Source organism: Lichenostomus cassidix, chromosome 14, assembly GCF_008360975.1.
Source record: "Lichenostomus cassidix isolate B80296 chromosome 14, HeHo_3.0, whole genome shotgun sequence".
NCBI classification, from domain to species: domain Eukaryota; kingdom Metazoa; phylum Chordata; class Aves; order Passeriformes; family Meliphagidae; genus Lichenostomus; species Lichenostomus cassidix.
The window spans coordinates 9,528,089-9,543,939 of record NC_139495.1 but is presented as its reverse complement, the minus strand read 5'-3'; the positions used below and the strand labels follow the sequence as shown (position 1 = coordinate 9,543,939).

General features: G+C 39.1%; 1 protein-coding gene and 1 long non-coding RNA gene across 9 annotated transcripts in view; one reads left to right on the top strand and one right to left on the bottom strand.

Annotated features, from left to right (window-relative positions):
• MRTFB (myocardin related transcription factor B) overlaps window positions 1-4,039 on the bottom strand; it is a 51,470-nt gene extending 47,431 nt beyond the window's left edge. For both annotated transcript variants that reach the window (XM_085074821.1, XM_085074823.1), the window contains exon 1: window positions 3,886-4,039. In XM_085074821.1, the coding sequence (XP_084930947.1) occupies window positions 3,886-4,039 (154 nt within the window). The remainder of the gene's footprint in view (window positions 1-3,885) is intronic.
• LOC146430825 (uncharacterized) overlaps window positions 1-15,753 on the top strand; it is a 107,277-nt gene extending 91,524 nt beyond the window's left edge. For 6 of the 7 annotated variants that reach the window (XR_014855123.1, XR_014855126.1, XR_014855122.1 and 3 more), the window contains one exon: window positions 970-15,753. This is a non-coding gene — a long non-coding RNA (uncharacterized LOC146430825). The remainder of the gene's footprint in view (window positions 1-969) is intronic. The other variant, XR_014855128.1, reaches the window with a different exon arrangement.
• The last annotated feature ends 98 nt before the right edge of the window (window positions 15,754-15,851 follow it).

The following is a 15,851-nucleotide window of genomic DNA, read 5'->3' as shown; positions in this document are numbered from 1 at the left end:
TATACTTCCTTTGAGGTCTGGTTTTGTGGGGGATTTTTATGTTTGGTTTGCTGATGTTGTTGGGGGTTGCTGCTGGTCATAAGGGTATCTGCATGCTGTTTTCCAGATCTCACTGCTTTCAGCTTAGTGATTATGAAACTGCTGAATTTAAGATGACATTTTCAATCATTTTCCACACCAAACTATTACTTTAATCAGAGCTAATTTTTCCATTTGTTGTTCTCTAGTCTTGCCACTAGTTATCTTTTCTACACTGCGTCTTTCCCAACTCTCTCAAGAAAATAAATTCCAAGCACAGTCACCTACCTGTACATCATTACAAGACAAAAAACCACACCTTATCACTGATCTCAGAGGAGTGGAGAAAAACCTGTCATACACAGATGCAAGGAGAATGTCCCAAATCTCACCTGATTCCCTAATATCAAATTTGCAGTTCAAATCTATTAACTGCACAGAGGATTAAGAATTTGTTCAGAAGCCATAAAACTATGCCAAGAATGCATGTTACCAGTGCTACATACTGAGGGAATGGAAGATAAGAGATAGCAGGCAAATTGATATACCACAACTCTTTCAGATGCCAGAAAAAATTCCCCTGGATCATCAAATTTATTTAAGTAATACCATTAGGTTAAGTGTGATGTGGATTTCATTCAGTTATTTTAAGAACTGTGTCTCCCAGCTGACTCGACTGGTCCCTTAGGAGGACTCAATATACGCCATTTGGAGTATTTGTTTTTGTTTTGGTTTGTGTTGCGTTGTGTGTGTGTGTTCCATCTTCCCCTGAATTCCCCACAGTTCCCCACAAGCTCTCCAGCCCCAGAGGAAGCTGCAACTCTCACCTGACCTTCGGTGCCTCAGGGTCTCTGCTCCTGACTGTCCCTGTTCTTACACAGCCAGAGGCACTGCTTTCTTTGGGCTTATTTCTTCTAATTGACATTTTACCAGCGTTGCTTTTACTTTCAGGTGTTCACTGTCCCAAGGCCTTTTTCCTACAAAACATCCAAGACTCTTGGTTCTTCTGTCAGTTAGCCCAATTCTGCTGGAGAGCAGTAGCTGCCAGCCATGGGAGGCACAGCACCACCTTCTCTAACCTCCTCCACTTCATGATGCACAACCCCAAACAGAAGCAGAAGAAATCTTATTCCTTTGCTGGCTCTGAATTTGGAGGAGCAGACACCTCACAGCCCCCACTGCCTGGAACACAACTGCTTCTCCTCACCACGCAGAGGGCAGGGAATGGGCATACTCCCCATCTGACAGGATTTATGACCAAGATGCAGAGCTGAAGCTACATACAGAGTGCTGCAGGGCAGTCAGTGGCCCAGAGCCAGCCACTTACCCATCCATGTTACACAACATAATCAGCCTCCCATCTATGGGTGACAACTGCACAAGAGCAACTTACATTGTCTCTTTTTCAGAAACTAATAGCCACTGTCTCAAGAAGATTTTGGCACAATTAGCTAGTCAAGGAAGCCACTGCAGAGCCAAGAGAGGTTGCTGTAAAACACAAGCTAGGAGCTTTCCATTTTACATGTACCTTCAAATACTGATTGCATGGCTCCTCACACCCAGACCCTCACACCTCCCTCTACCAGCCAAAGTGGCATGCTCACCAATTCTGGAAAAGTACTAATTCAGCATGCAAAAAGCTCTGATCGTGCACTGCTTCCTTTTTTTGATGGTATCTACATGTGCAATCTCTTCCTATCATTTGGCTCTGAAACAGCAGGTTGGAAAGCTGCAGGCAGCATCACTCCCATCCACCCTCCTGCTGTCAGCAGCAGACAGCCTATCCTTCCCTCCCTTGCCACCTCCCGGCTCTCAGACAGAAGCTCGTGAAACTGTGGTACAGTGTGTGGGCAGCACATTGTTCTGACTGGTACTTGGGCTGTGCCACGCTGCTGCTACTCGTCATCCTTCCTCCACTGCAGCCCAACTCAACATCCAGTCATCAGTCTTCTCCCTCCTGCTTCCAAAGAGCCTCATCCGTGTCACTCTTCCCCCAAGATGTCCTTCCTTAGGACACAGCGTCTTGCTAAAAAGCACACACATTTGACCCAAGCTGGCATCCTTCAGGCAGGGAATCAAACCCAGAGCCTGCTTCCCAAAATCCATGGATGTGAGCAGCCCCACTGCTCATGACAGGGACTGTACACCCGTGGTTGTCATGAGACTGCCAGAATCACAGACACGTCTTCATCATCACTCAGGAGGTGACAAGTGTGATAAGCAGAACCAATGAAATGGTAACTTTTGCTGCTTTTTAGCAAGTGGAACAAGAGCTGGCCTCCAGAGAACAGGCATGATAAAACACTGCAGTACACAAGGCACAGGTTTACATGATGAATGCACTGTATGTACTGCCTAATTATCCCAAAAGATGCAGACTAAGGAGAACCTGAAATTAGTTTCATTAGTAGTCCAGTATTGCCCACAACCATTAACTTGAAAATAGCTCAAATGAAGTAGGAGAACCTTAAAATTGTGACATTACAGGAGACCAACATACAACATCCACCTCCCAAAAGTATCAATTTGTCTTTATTCAGGGAGTAAATACCTGCATGTAATAAGTGACTGGAAAAGCTTAAGCTCCTAATGCACTCCAACTGTTTTGTTATTGATCCTCTGCTGGAAGTTAAAACCTCTTCGACAGAGTTGGCACAGCATATAAATGTTCCTTTGTAAACTTAAGGGACAATAATTCCACTGGAGCTTAAGCTAACCATGAGAATTTGCAAACCCACCGAGCTCTGCCCACCCCAGCTCTTACGCCTGCTTTGTTCTGTGACTGGGATCTCTGGGGCAGAGGGCAGGGGAGAGAAGGAAAATGTGAAAAAGGAGAAGGTAATAACATCTCCAGTGACTGCTGGCTTACCAGGCATGCTGTGATTACCTCCATGGTAAACAAAACCAAACCAGAGCAGAAGCCTCCCACCCTTGCAGTGACATTGGAAAAGCTGGAAACAGTTTCTGTACTAACTTGTGCAAGTCAGCTTAACAACACTGTGCAGAACAACACTAGAACAGTTCAGCCTTCTACTGGGTTACTGCCAAAAGACTCTTTCAAGTAAACAAAAGGTTTAAAGGATCACTACCAAAGCTCACAGTAAGCATAATGCTTCCTGCATAAAAATATCCAACCAAAAAAACCCCTTAAACATTTCAGAATTTTTAAGTGCCACTGTAATTCTATGTACTGCAATCTTTTATGCCTATAGAAAGTAGTGACATGCTAAAATACTCTTGACGATATCCATTGTTTAGTAGAAAGTATAAACAAGGACCAAATATTAGAACTGCTTTTAATTTGAATCCATCAAGTTAAAAGTTTACTTTTACATATTTTCTTTTGACTTTCATAATTTTTACCAAAAAAGTGTTTCTAACCAAATTAACCAAAATTACTAAATCTGAACTTAGAGCTTAGCAATAGTTTGGTTGCTCTGGAGGTTTGACATGACACAGATACCCACATCATCCATTTCAGTTTTACAAGAAATTGAAAAAACCCAAATTTTCCAGAGGTACACCAATATTGAATTAAACCTTCTAGGATAGAATGTGAAACATTAGTTATGTATTATTTTTGCAGAAAGAAACCTGTTCTTGAAGATGATCCCTTTTTGTCTGGTAATAATACCACTCTCAAAAACATTTAATCAATACTTGCAGTGTAGCTGAGCTGTAGTGTACTACTTAGAAATCTGCACAACTCCATTCTAGGCTCAGAGCTGCCCCGCCAGGTGAAGCTCCCGGGACAGACCTCCCACCACCCCCCAGCACCTGGACGTGGCGAGGGCAAGCGAGCAGAGTCCCTCCCCGTTACGGGCAGCGGTCCATGCCCGCGGATCCCACGGAGCCCCGTGCACTCACCATTCTTGCGCTCGGTGAGGGGCGGCAGGCAGGGGCTGGGCTGCAGCGACAGTCCCCGCAGCTCGTGTGCCACGGCCTCGCTGTGCGGGCTGGGCGCCAGGCGCCGCGGCGGCCCGGGCTCGTCCTCGCCGTCCGCCGGCCCCGCGGGCTCCATCGTGGGCACGCCTCGGCACTCTGCGGAAACAACGCGGCTCAGGGTCACTCATACTGCGCTTCGGCAACACTCAGCCTCGCATACACTTCTGTTCCTTCACAAGTGGGGTTTGGTCAGTGCTTTCGCACGCAAAACTCAACTTTGGAATTGTATAGACATTACATACTGATTTCCCGCTTTGCAAGAACAGTCAGGCAATGCGTTTATAGGCAATCTAACAGAGAAACAGGACAGTTTCTCCGCTCCCACTGACAGAAAAATCACCCAGCATTAACCTTCACCATGGATGTCCAGAAGCTCCCGTGCCCCACCCTGTGCTCCCACCGGCTGTCAGCACAACATCCCTTTTTTCAGTTGCTTACAATAGAGAATGCTGAATTAATATATCGTACTAACATCCTAATGGCTCTTAATGTTTTGAAGCTCTGCACAACTCTCCTTCAGATCCCAAATCAACGTTAGTACTAATACAGCACTTCACACCACCAAAGGACTGTATTACAACTAGTTATTCCTCAGTCTCTCCAGCAAGGAAGACTTTTTGCCATGAATATTTTAAAATTAATTTTACTGCACACTAGCTACTTATTGAAATATTTCACAGAGGCGAAGAAAAGTCCCAATTTACTATCTTCTTCCTTTTTATCATTACTGTAATACTTAATCTACAGTGAGGAGAGACAGAAGTATGAATTACTGGTACAGGCTTTTTATAACTCAACTATCAAGTCATTAAAATTTCAATAAATCAATATGGACTTCAGTGAAGTCGATCCCTGGATTCTTGGAAACTTGAACATTAGGAAATATAAACGATTCAGAGAGATCCATAAAAATGAAGAAATGTCTTTGTGAGATTTTTCTGGTAATTTTAAAACTATTTTTTCTTAAGAAACACAACTGCTTGCTACAGTCAACCTTACATTTCAAACTTCCAGTATTCTGAATATAAATACCATATTTCAAAGGTGTGTATTCAAAGGCTTCTAATAAGCAATACATGTTTCAGTCATCAATCCATTTCAAGTGTTAAGATGATATTTAAAAAACTTAAGATCACAAAAAAATTAGCATGACCACCAAAGAATGGCCAACACTACAAAAGGGCAGAGAATCATGTTCTGAAAGTGTGAATTGGAAAATATGAAATATCAGCAAGTACTGCTTGATGTATACACCTCAGTAGAACAATTATCATGGATAAATGCATATTTTTCATTATTTTCCCTAGTTACCAACTGGTGCTTTCACATTAAATGAAGACACATTAACTTACTGTTATGCAAGATTTTTTTCTTTGTTCTTAGCTTTTAGAAGCATAATTTACTCAGCTCTCATTCGATTTCCTGACATTACACTCTCTTCAAACTCCCACTCACCCATACAAATTAAGTACATTATTAGCCAAGCAGGTCTCTTCAGAGCAGAATTTATGTGAAAATGTAGCTGCTTATCTGCTCATACTCACAGCATTTTATCCACAATTTACTAGTTATGAGTTGCCTTGGAGTCACTTTTCAAAGAGATTAAGCCACAAAAGCTGTATTCATGCTCTCAAACCCAGATGAAATTACTAGAAACACCTTCTTCTACTAAAGGTTTAACATTTGTTATGCTGCAGGTTAGCTTTGACTAATTCTTTTCCCCATGACAGATAACTAAACATCATGTTTTGAATTAAACCAGCTTGACTTTCATCACTTCTGCTATGCACTGCGAAATTGGTAACACGTCCATCTCTTAATTTTTGTTTCAGAAATGTACAGCAATGTGGGTTTATTGTCCAGATCCAACTGAGAACACAGCATGCAATTAAATGATGTTGATTGCAGCACTGCAGCACAACTCAAAACAAGTTTTACTTCCCACACAAAATGTGCTCAATCTGTAGTTTGAACATTAATCAACCAGGTTGGAAGGGACTTTCTGGAGGTCATCTAGTCCACCCTCCTATCCCATGGGATTATCAACTCTCAGGAATTTGTCTTGGCAGGTTCTGAAAATCTCCAAAGCAGGTGATTTCACCACCTCTGGGTAACCTTACTATGAATGCTATGCCCACCCCCTTCACACAGAAATTCTTTCCTGCTGATTGTGACTCTCAGGTCCCTGTTTTCACTGTGGTTGCATACAGTACATGAACTTCATCATTGGGAAACCTCTAAATCCAAAGTTCTCCAGGGCAGAACTCTAACCCTAATTTTAAGCTTTCCAATTCACATTAAAGTGTCAGATGCTGCATCTCCCTTCTCATAAATCTTTTAGATAGGCTGCTAAAAATCCAAGTATTTTCTCAAATTATTCTTTAACACTAGAACAACCTTATTGCTACGTTGCTACATAATCTTTGAACAAAAGACACTCTAGAATTCCCAGAAAGTCTGAATTCTTCAAATTCTTCAGTCATATCTCAAATCACATTTTGCTCTCATTTCATTATTACTTATTAACTGCTGCTGTATGAGACTACGGAAATATTTCTGAGCTAAAAACAACAAATTCTCTTAACCTTCCCCAGAAAACACACATCCCCACCCAACATGTATAGGGTTTTTTTGTAGGGGGGAAAAAGTTTGTGACCTACATCATCAATATCTGGCTTAGATACCTTAGGATCCTTAGAGGTCCCTAATCAATCAATGAACAGAACTTCTAAAAAATATTATAAAGATGACAAATTGAAGACTTGCAATAATAAAATATAAACAAATAATTTATTTCTTATCTCTTGTTCTATTAGAATCTAAATAAGAATTCAGCTGTTCAGCTTTCTAAAGGCAACTCCTAAACGTGGCATCCATGAAATTACTAGTTTGTCTTTGGCATAGGATTTTCCTTATCGATTGAAAAACTAATTTGGAAACTTAAAAATAACTTCTATAAATACCTTTCCAAACAAATAATCAAAAAAGAAACAAATGAGGAAAAAAGATATTTCTCTGTAAACATTTTTTTACACTGCTGCATGTATGAGATAATAAACCATTACCATTTTTAGTACACTCATTTTAACTGCTCCAGATGAATACAACTGCTTTAGCATCAGGTGCAAGCTACAACCAGCAGCATTTACTTCACATGAAACTCAACTAAAGATATGCAGAATGTCTCCGATCTATTTTCAGCCTTCAAAAGCCATATTTCATTCTGATATTTCTAATATAACCAAATTTTTGTACACCAACAATTCAAACACAAAAGTGAGTAGCAGCAAACATTAGTTCACCTTGTTTAAAATCAAACCCTGTACAATAAACACTTTATCTAGCAACCATGCCCAAACTGAAAAATCTCCAATTTAGAATGTAAACCTGAAATATCTTTTATACTAAAGATAACAATTTGCCTCCCCTTTCTCATTTATTTGAAGCCTTCTCAGTCTTGAAGAATTATTTAATATTTGCCATCTGCATTTACAGATGGTAACCATTATCTGTGTAACCCCTGACTTGAAGCAGACCTGTACACTAAGTATATTAATAACACAACTGAAACTCAACAGCAAAAACATGTACCGGAAAAATACAATTTTAAAAAAATCCATACTATTAAAGTTTCAATATTCTACTTTGCATAATCCAAAACACCTTTTATACCAGACTGATCTGACAGAAATCACTTGTCACTTCAGGGGTTTCTGCTGCCTTCCTTGAAACTAAGACACCTGAAGTTAAAGCTGTGTGAGCCATTACTCTGGTAGATATGAAAACCATTTCTACTGATGAACTGTTGGGGAGCATAATACCAATTTATTTCTGGCAACTAAAATAAAACTACTCCATTGTTCCAATAGTCCTAAACAATTTCAGGTGGTTATTTTTTGTTTTTTTGTTTTAACATATAATTAAGCAAAGCGTTTAAGTGTAGTAAACAGAAAACTAGAGCAATATTTTTTCCTACTTAGTCTTTAGAATACATTATCAAAATAGAATCTGCACCAGCACTGCTAGGAAGGCTTTGATTCTCATTTCCCTGACAAGTACATAGGAACAGTGTTGCAGCACTGGCAAACGAGAACTCCTGTACAATGCATGAGCCTTATGTAAGTGTTCTCACAGATTGTAGGTGGTTGCTATCTTCTTAACTGCTGAAGACAAACGATCCTTTTATTTTTAAACATTTTATCTTCAAAAGACAAAATGTATTTCCTTGGAAAAATCTTATGGAGGGAGGGAATACATACTTCCCTGCTACACCAGAACTGGTATTTTATTTGGCACAAACTGTGAAATCTGGATGACGCTTCGGTAGTAAATCAGCTTTTATTTTACCAATCTGCTGGAAAATAACAGTTCAAGAATCACAGTGTATTCAAGCTCTGGCCAAGTCAAGTGGCTGATGCTAACACTGCTCACTCACTCACACCTGCAAGGAACCCAGGTCACTATACCCAGTGCAATACTGAATTGAATTAACAGTCACCAGACATTAGCAATACCAGCTCCAGAATTTACAGAATCATGGTGTGAACACTCAGTTTCTCCATTTATAAAACTCAAAATTTAAAACTCTACCAGTTTGTAATATACCAGAATATTTAGTGGGAAGAATACTAGAATTGTAAAATGGTAGGTTTCTTTTGATTTCTTACTTTTTTCTTCAATGTATCAGAAAACACTAAAAAAGGCACTTAAAAAGTGTGAGATCCAGCAGGCTAACAGCTGCCAAAGAAGGCCATTGCATTAAGCTCCTCAGTCTCCCTGTCACGGCCTAGAAAGACTTGGAGATCTGTGCAGTGGGAATGGTGATCTCTGCCACTGAGGCCAGTAAGCATTTTGGAGCTGTTACAGGTTCAAATATTCCTTCCATTTGAGCAGTGGGCATTAATGATTTGTACCTGAGAGAATGTGCTAAGTCACGATCGGAGACTATTCCCCTTTCCCTCTCATGAAGAAGGGCAAGGACTGTGCTTTCAGAATGCAGCAGACCCTACCAGTGCCTACACAAGCCTACTGCAAACTTCCTTCCTAGGCTACAAATCAGCCCAGTCAGTGGTCAGCCCCTTGGAATGCTCAGTATCTCCTGTCTTCCAAGGATCAACACACGTCAGACTTGAACATAAACAGAGCATTCGGGAACATTTCGCTCACTGAACAGTCTGGGAACTGGAAGCTACAAGAGTCACTTCCCGGAGAAAAACCCTGGGATGAAACACCCACCACAGCCAGAGGAAGAGATGCAGAGTTTTAAAGCATGGCTCCTCTTGGCTTGCTGCCTATCAGCAAGGGGGCAAGAGAAAATAAACAAATAGTGGGCTTGGCTGCAGTCTCCATCTGCATTAGTTCCTGGAGCAACACCAAAGAGAGGTTGTGCTACAAGGAGGGTAACGCTGCTCAGCCCAGACACAGAGGCTGCCCAGAGCTCAGAAACGCAGCATGGCCTGTGGTGGGCATGAGCCTCGACTGTGTAGGCACACCTTCACCTCTGCTGTGCTGACATCCCTTCACACAGACACCGTCTTACTAACAGAGCCAGGTGAACTCTGACATGAAAAATGACATGAAATCGTTATATTGAAAGAGAAACTGCAATCCTGCGGTTAAAATACAGTATCGATAAACTTCATTAATTAAGTTTTGTGGTCAAATACAGGGCAACAAGGATTTAAATCATACAGCTATTTTTATGAAGGTAATTATACAAAAGCAGAAAAAGATGAGAAATATCAGCAGCTGACTAACCATGAGTAATCATCTTGGATTATGCATTATGAAAAACTCACTATTACTATTCATTTCTTTAAAAAACAGTGTGCAGAAGTATCTGACAAAACTGAAGACCTGTCACGCTTCTCACTGTACCAGTACCTGGAATGACGCATTTCTTCCAGGAGCACAGAGTCCACACTGGACTGCTCAATACTGCAGAAAAAGTCTACTTTTATTAAATAACTGACTGAGATTAAATTTTTGGAACTGTCTGCTCTAAATTAATACCACTGAACAGACACTAAAAGACCTCCAGAAACTCATTTAACACTTCTGCATATTCTGCATAGCTCAATGCTACATTGAGATTCTCTTTATTAATTCTTAAAAAATTTTTTTTTAAATCTTAAGTCTTTGGACTGATCAAAAAATGAAAAGTAAGCTACACTGGCAAAAGCACACCATAAACAAGGTAATGTATAGAAAATTACTTGTATCTGGACAGAGGTTGGAGATGAGTCAGGAGAATCCTTGATGATACATTGCCTCCAGTGCTACCTCCAGGCAGGAAAAAAAAAAAAGCTGACAGTAATTGGTAACAGGAGCTGTGCCCTGCTAAGTGCAAATGAATTACCCGGCAGAGTGCGGGGCTGTGAGGAATAAAGGCAGCCTCCCACAGCTCCATTAAAGCGTGGGGAAACTAAAGCCTACCCTGTCGCAGTGTAGGGCCATAGAGATGATTTATCTATTCTTCTCTCACATTACTGCCTTCTCAAACGAACCTGTTCAAACAAGAGTTGGTAAAATCTTCTGGGCTACACAGAAACCATCACTTGAGAGAATCTACCTTACAGCAATGTTGTGAAGCTTAGTGTTCAAATACCTTAAGGTTTCAGACAAATGTTTTAAGTAGTTGTAACTATTACAACTATCTTCTGTATTCACATTAAAGAACTTTAAAATCATAATAATAGAATTCATTCAAAATGCTAAACTTCTTACAGATATTTTAAGTAAATCAAGCAAAGGTTTTGCTTGAATATGCATAATATTCATCACTAAAACAAAATCCATCCCTTCAGATGAAGTGATGTTTCAGTTGTTTACTGATTACATAAAACTGTTCAAATATATCATCTTCCTTTAGAAAACAGTTATAAGACTCTGCAGTGTGCACTGAAATCAGTACATCCTTCTGAGGAACCAAACAAAACGTAAAGTCTAAAATTAGCTGCCTCTTAAAGGTAATACATAGTCGGCAACCTTTATCTTTAAGAAGTCTGAACTGCTCTGCTATTCCACCCTGTGAGAGAGAGATGCTCACCTAGGGAGCTGCTTAGGACCAAGCAGGGAAGCAAACATCCATTAACCCATCTGGATAACAGGACAGCTTTTAATTTATCTTCTATTGATGCAATGCTTTGTAAGCAGAAGCTACACTGTGTTAACTTTCAGTGTTTGTAGCAGAGTTCATTGAGATTGTGTTGAAAACTCCGAATCACAAGAGGAAGATGAATTATTTCATCTACAGCTAAGTCCATCTTTCCTAACAGCTGCTGCCTGAGCACTTAGCAGCAACCAGAATTCTGGCCACACTACTTGAAAGTGTAAAAAACGTTGGCCCATGACTTCTTGTAAGTGAAGGACTTCAGACACAGTCCTCAACAACTTTTTACTTTAAATGAGCAGACATAATTTGATTTAATCTCATCTTTTCTGTTGATTTTTTAATCAACAATGCTCCTATATTAAGGCAACATTAGGTGGTTCAGCTGGATCAACTTAATTAAATAAAAACAAAGCTGTCATAGCACATATCCTCACTAGTTCTATTAAAATAAAGAGCTTCAGGAAAACACTTAAAACATGAAGTAGTATCTTCTTTAGATACTAGGCAAAACATAGGCAAACCATGAAGTAGTATCTTCCTTAGATGTTACACACACTGTATATGGAAATATGTTGTGTGTAAATGGTCAGAAAAATCTAAACATGACATTCCTATTTTTAGTCTATGAAGATGATGGTGATTGTAAATATTTTAATTTGCTTTAATATTTTAATTAAAAAAGCCAGTATTAACACTGGCAACAAATACATTTAGACTCCGTTTACAAAGCAACACAAGGTCAGCTTTACACCTAAATTTAGCAAGACAAAGAAACAAAAAAAACCCCAACCAACAGAAAAGATATCTGCATTATGGGTATGCAAACAAATGATGCTTCTAGTTTCTCACCCTCATAAATGTCTACATATTTAAATTAGATTTTTTTTTACAATGAAACATAGTGACATAAGATTTCAGAAGCAACTTATTTGAATTCCAATTAACAAAAATTCCAAAATTCTTAATTTCAGTTTTAATATGAAGTGCTTTTCAGTAGTGTTTGAATAAGTGTGAGACCAACTCAGATTAACCTGCCAAAAAGCAAGTTCAGTTCTTCTGATCTATGACAGAACTTAATAGAAGGAATTAGTAAGATCCCGTGTGGCCCAAGATTCCTTGTGGCCAGCAAACATAAAGTGTAGTCAGAAGAATCTTCAAATGTATTTGAAGTTGCCAACATATGAAAAGTCAAAACGCAAGTGTTCATTTTGGTATTATAAATGCACTTGATAGCTCAAGTCTGGAGAAAGGGTCAAATATTTATATGAACACATCACACGATTGCTATCGTGTTTTAGAAATGGGACTTTATGGAAAAAAAAAAGGCGGAGAACATATACAGAGCTTTTTACAAAAGGTTCTGACAATAATTAGTAACTTTTATCAATGAATTGGATCATAATCTTTCACAATTCCTCTATGTGTTCACAGACCTATAATAGCCAAATAGTGATCTATCCTAAAAATGAATGTTGGTAGAGCTTTTAAGGCATTTCAGGAAAGGTTAGATGACTCCATGATTTCATTTGTTTGCTTGGATACTGCAAGATGTTCCCATTTATGACTAAACTGCAGGTGCTATTCTGTTTATTTTACTGCCTGTAAACCAAGCCCTTGAATTGAACAAAGCAAGGAAAGCACAAGGATTCAAGTCAAAGAGGAAGGAACTGCAGGACTGTTTCCCGTTAAACCTGCTGCTTTCTGCCTCCCATCATAAGTGTGACTGACCGCTGCACAATCATTTCTATTAGATGGAATTTCTTGAAAAATCTATACTTCTTTTTATATCTACACACTGTTACAGAGATTAGCAAAGATTTATTACCGTAGTATTTGGTGTTTTCTTAAAAAATACAATCAACTTCTATTGGACAGAATTTAACATACTATTCCCATTCAGCAATAAACTAAGTACTAATTAGACATTAATTCAAAATAATGTAATTATAATTAGAGATTACGAGCAACTTCAATTTAGGGGATCTTGCAAAAATCAGAATGATTATGTCTGAGCTGAAATTCAGTGACATGTGCAGAAAGTCCTCAGTTAAGCAATCTCTACTCACAACCTTAGGACAACTAAGAAAATCTCTCTTTCACAAACCTTTTGCTGCAATATTGACTTGGAACAACAGAGCTACTTTGAGGTATTACCAATGCAAACAATTACTTGAATTAGCTCCCATGGAAACCAGTCAACTTGTTGCTCCCAACTTCTGAAAATAAAACTTTTAATATTTGATCTGCTAATGGACAAAAGAAAAACTTAGGTGACGGATTAATGTTTCATTGAGAAAATATAAAAATCAACTTGCAGTGCATCTTAAGCAGCAATTTACCATGCATTCTTTACCTGATTTACACCAAGTGCTTAGAGTTCATCTACAATATTCTTTCCTGTTTCTTTCTTCTGATCATGTACCTGCCATGTAAAATCATGGCAGAGCCTTACCACATGTATTTAACTGTCTCAAATGACTGGCTTTACTTTAAAGTAAGATTCATGGCTCCAGGAGGATGACCCTCTTCCTCCCCAGTCTTTCTCCAAGTTACACCTGATATAGCAGGGATAAGTTGTTATGCCTTACCTGGAGGCAGAACGGTATCACACTGCACTGCTCACCTGCTCAGATCCCACGTCATGTTAAGTGGCCTCATTTTTTATACAGCAGTGACAAAAGGTCACAATGTGAATGCAGTTATATCACTTTTAATAGATTTACACCTTACAGCACCTTCCCAAGAATTAAGGTGGGGGTTTTTCTAATAGAAACAAGGATGCAGACTGAAAGAATGCTAAATTCCATGCAGTTAAGCAGACTTCAGGAAGAAAAATCCCACAACAAACCACAAAATCCCAACCCTGAGGTTCCTAAACACTGGAAATTAAGCATGAAGATATACTATACACATAATACACATAGTATTATGAGTAAGAGAAAAATAAATTTGTTAAAAACAAAATTAAACTCTTCTCTAAACAAAAGCCAGATTTTTACTTTTCAAATCAACACATCTCTTCTAACAAGGACAATCCTCTCTGTGAACAGGGTAAGACCACAGGAAGGAATATCACTTATTGCTTCTTTATAAATACAGATCCAAGATTATAAGTGATGAAGCTCAATCTCCAGACCAACACCCATATTCTAAAATAATCAGAAAAAGTATGTTATTAGTATGGTGCCTGAAAACTGATGTTCTAAACAGTTTAATGCTATAATCCATAGTCCATGCCCTCAGTGCTTTAAGAACCAATTTCTCACGATCTCCAAAGCTAAAATGAACTTGAATTCCATTTTCCCTACTGAAATTAGCTAAAGACTAATAGGGCAGAAACTCTGGGTCAGGAGAGTTTATGCTGCCTAAGGCCAATTTCAAAGAAGTCTTATCTGTTAAACTATTGTGTTCCAATATTTCATTCCATACAAAGCTGCTTGTTTAAAAATAAATAAGAAAGAGATGGTAACATTAAATTGTTTACAACAGATTACAGATTTCTGCACTTAGCAGCTGTCACACATCTAATTTCTGTAGTTCTTGTAGTTTGAGCAGCACTCAAAATATTTTAAAAAGATACTACAAAGCTTTACTAGAACCTCTGTTGGAAAATACTGATTATCTGATGAAAACAAGACATTCATTAAACATAGTCTGGTCAGATATAAATACTATAGCCCAGGGTTTTTTTCTCTTGGTTTATTTTGATTGTTCTTTTTCTAGCGTCAGACAAGTTATTTCTTCCCCAGCTCACTTCAGTACCCACTCATCTGATTTCTTGAATTCTCTATTTTTTCTATCCTCCACATATCACTGAATCACCTCTCAACTCAGCTCTACCCATCAAAAATGCTCTGTATACCATCCTGCCTTGATAACCTTTTCTTGAGCATGTTCCTCAGCCAGCTAGCACAATGCTTGGCTTAGGCTTTCCCAAGTCTACTACATATGCCAAGAACCCACAGACAGATGGGAGACAACACAGAATTCCATCTTCTGGAACATCTTCAGGGCCCAACTGCCCCAGGTATTTGAGGAACAGTAGATGCAGAACTGTGTCTGTGTCCAAGGGGCTCCTGGGAGTGTGGTTTACTCTGCAGAACAGGGAGGCACCTCACTGTTTCATCCATCCCCCTAGTCTGACAGCTGCTCTGCCTCCACATTCCCCACCTGTGCTCCTCCTCATTCTCAGGACAGCAAGGATGAACTATGGGCTGGAACAGGTTCTCAGCACCTGCCTTTCATCCTTTCCAGGAGACTCCACTTTTCTCAATTCTACACAACAAGTTTTTAAAGTTAGGTTTATTATGCAGGACCTGGTGAAAGAGCCTTCAAATGGTGCAACTGGCAGAACAGAGGAAGGGTGGAACATCTGGCAGAGGAAGGAGGATCTGATTCCAGAAGAAATCAAAAATTACACTGTTATTCATAGAAGCAAAGGAAGTTGGTTGAAACTTTCTACAGCTGTAGAGAGAATTATATGGGGCTTGATTCACATTGGAAGATTTATAATCCCCATAACCATAAAGATGGTTTGTATTTTGCAAAAAATGACAGTATTTGCTCAGTACTTTGTATTAGAATGATGCTGTATTATTTGACATTAACATCAAGAAGCATTACTGTAATTAACCCATACAAATTCAGAAATAATTTCAAAAAGACTGCAAAATAAAGCAGCAGCTTCTCTTGAGTAAAGTATTTACTAGAAACACCATAAGTGAGATCTACCCTCATAAACTGGGGATTAAAAACCATCTGCTGTACAGACACT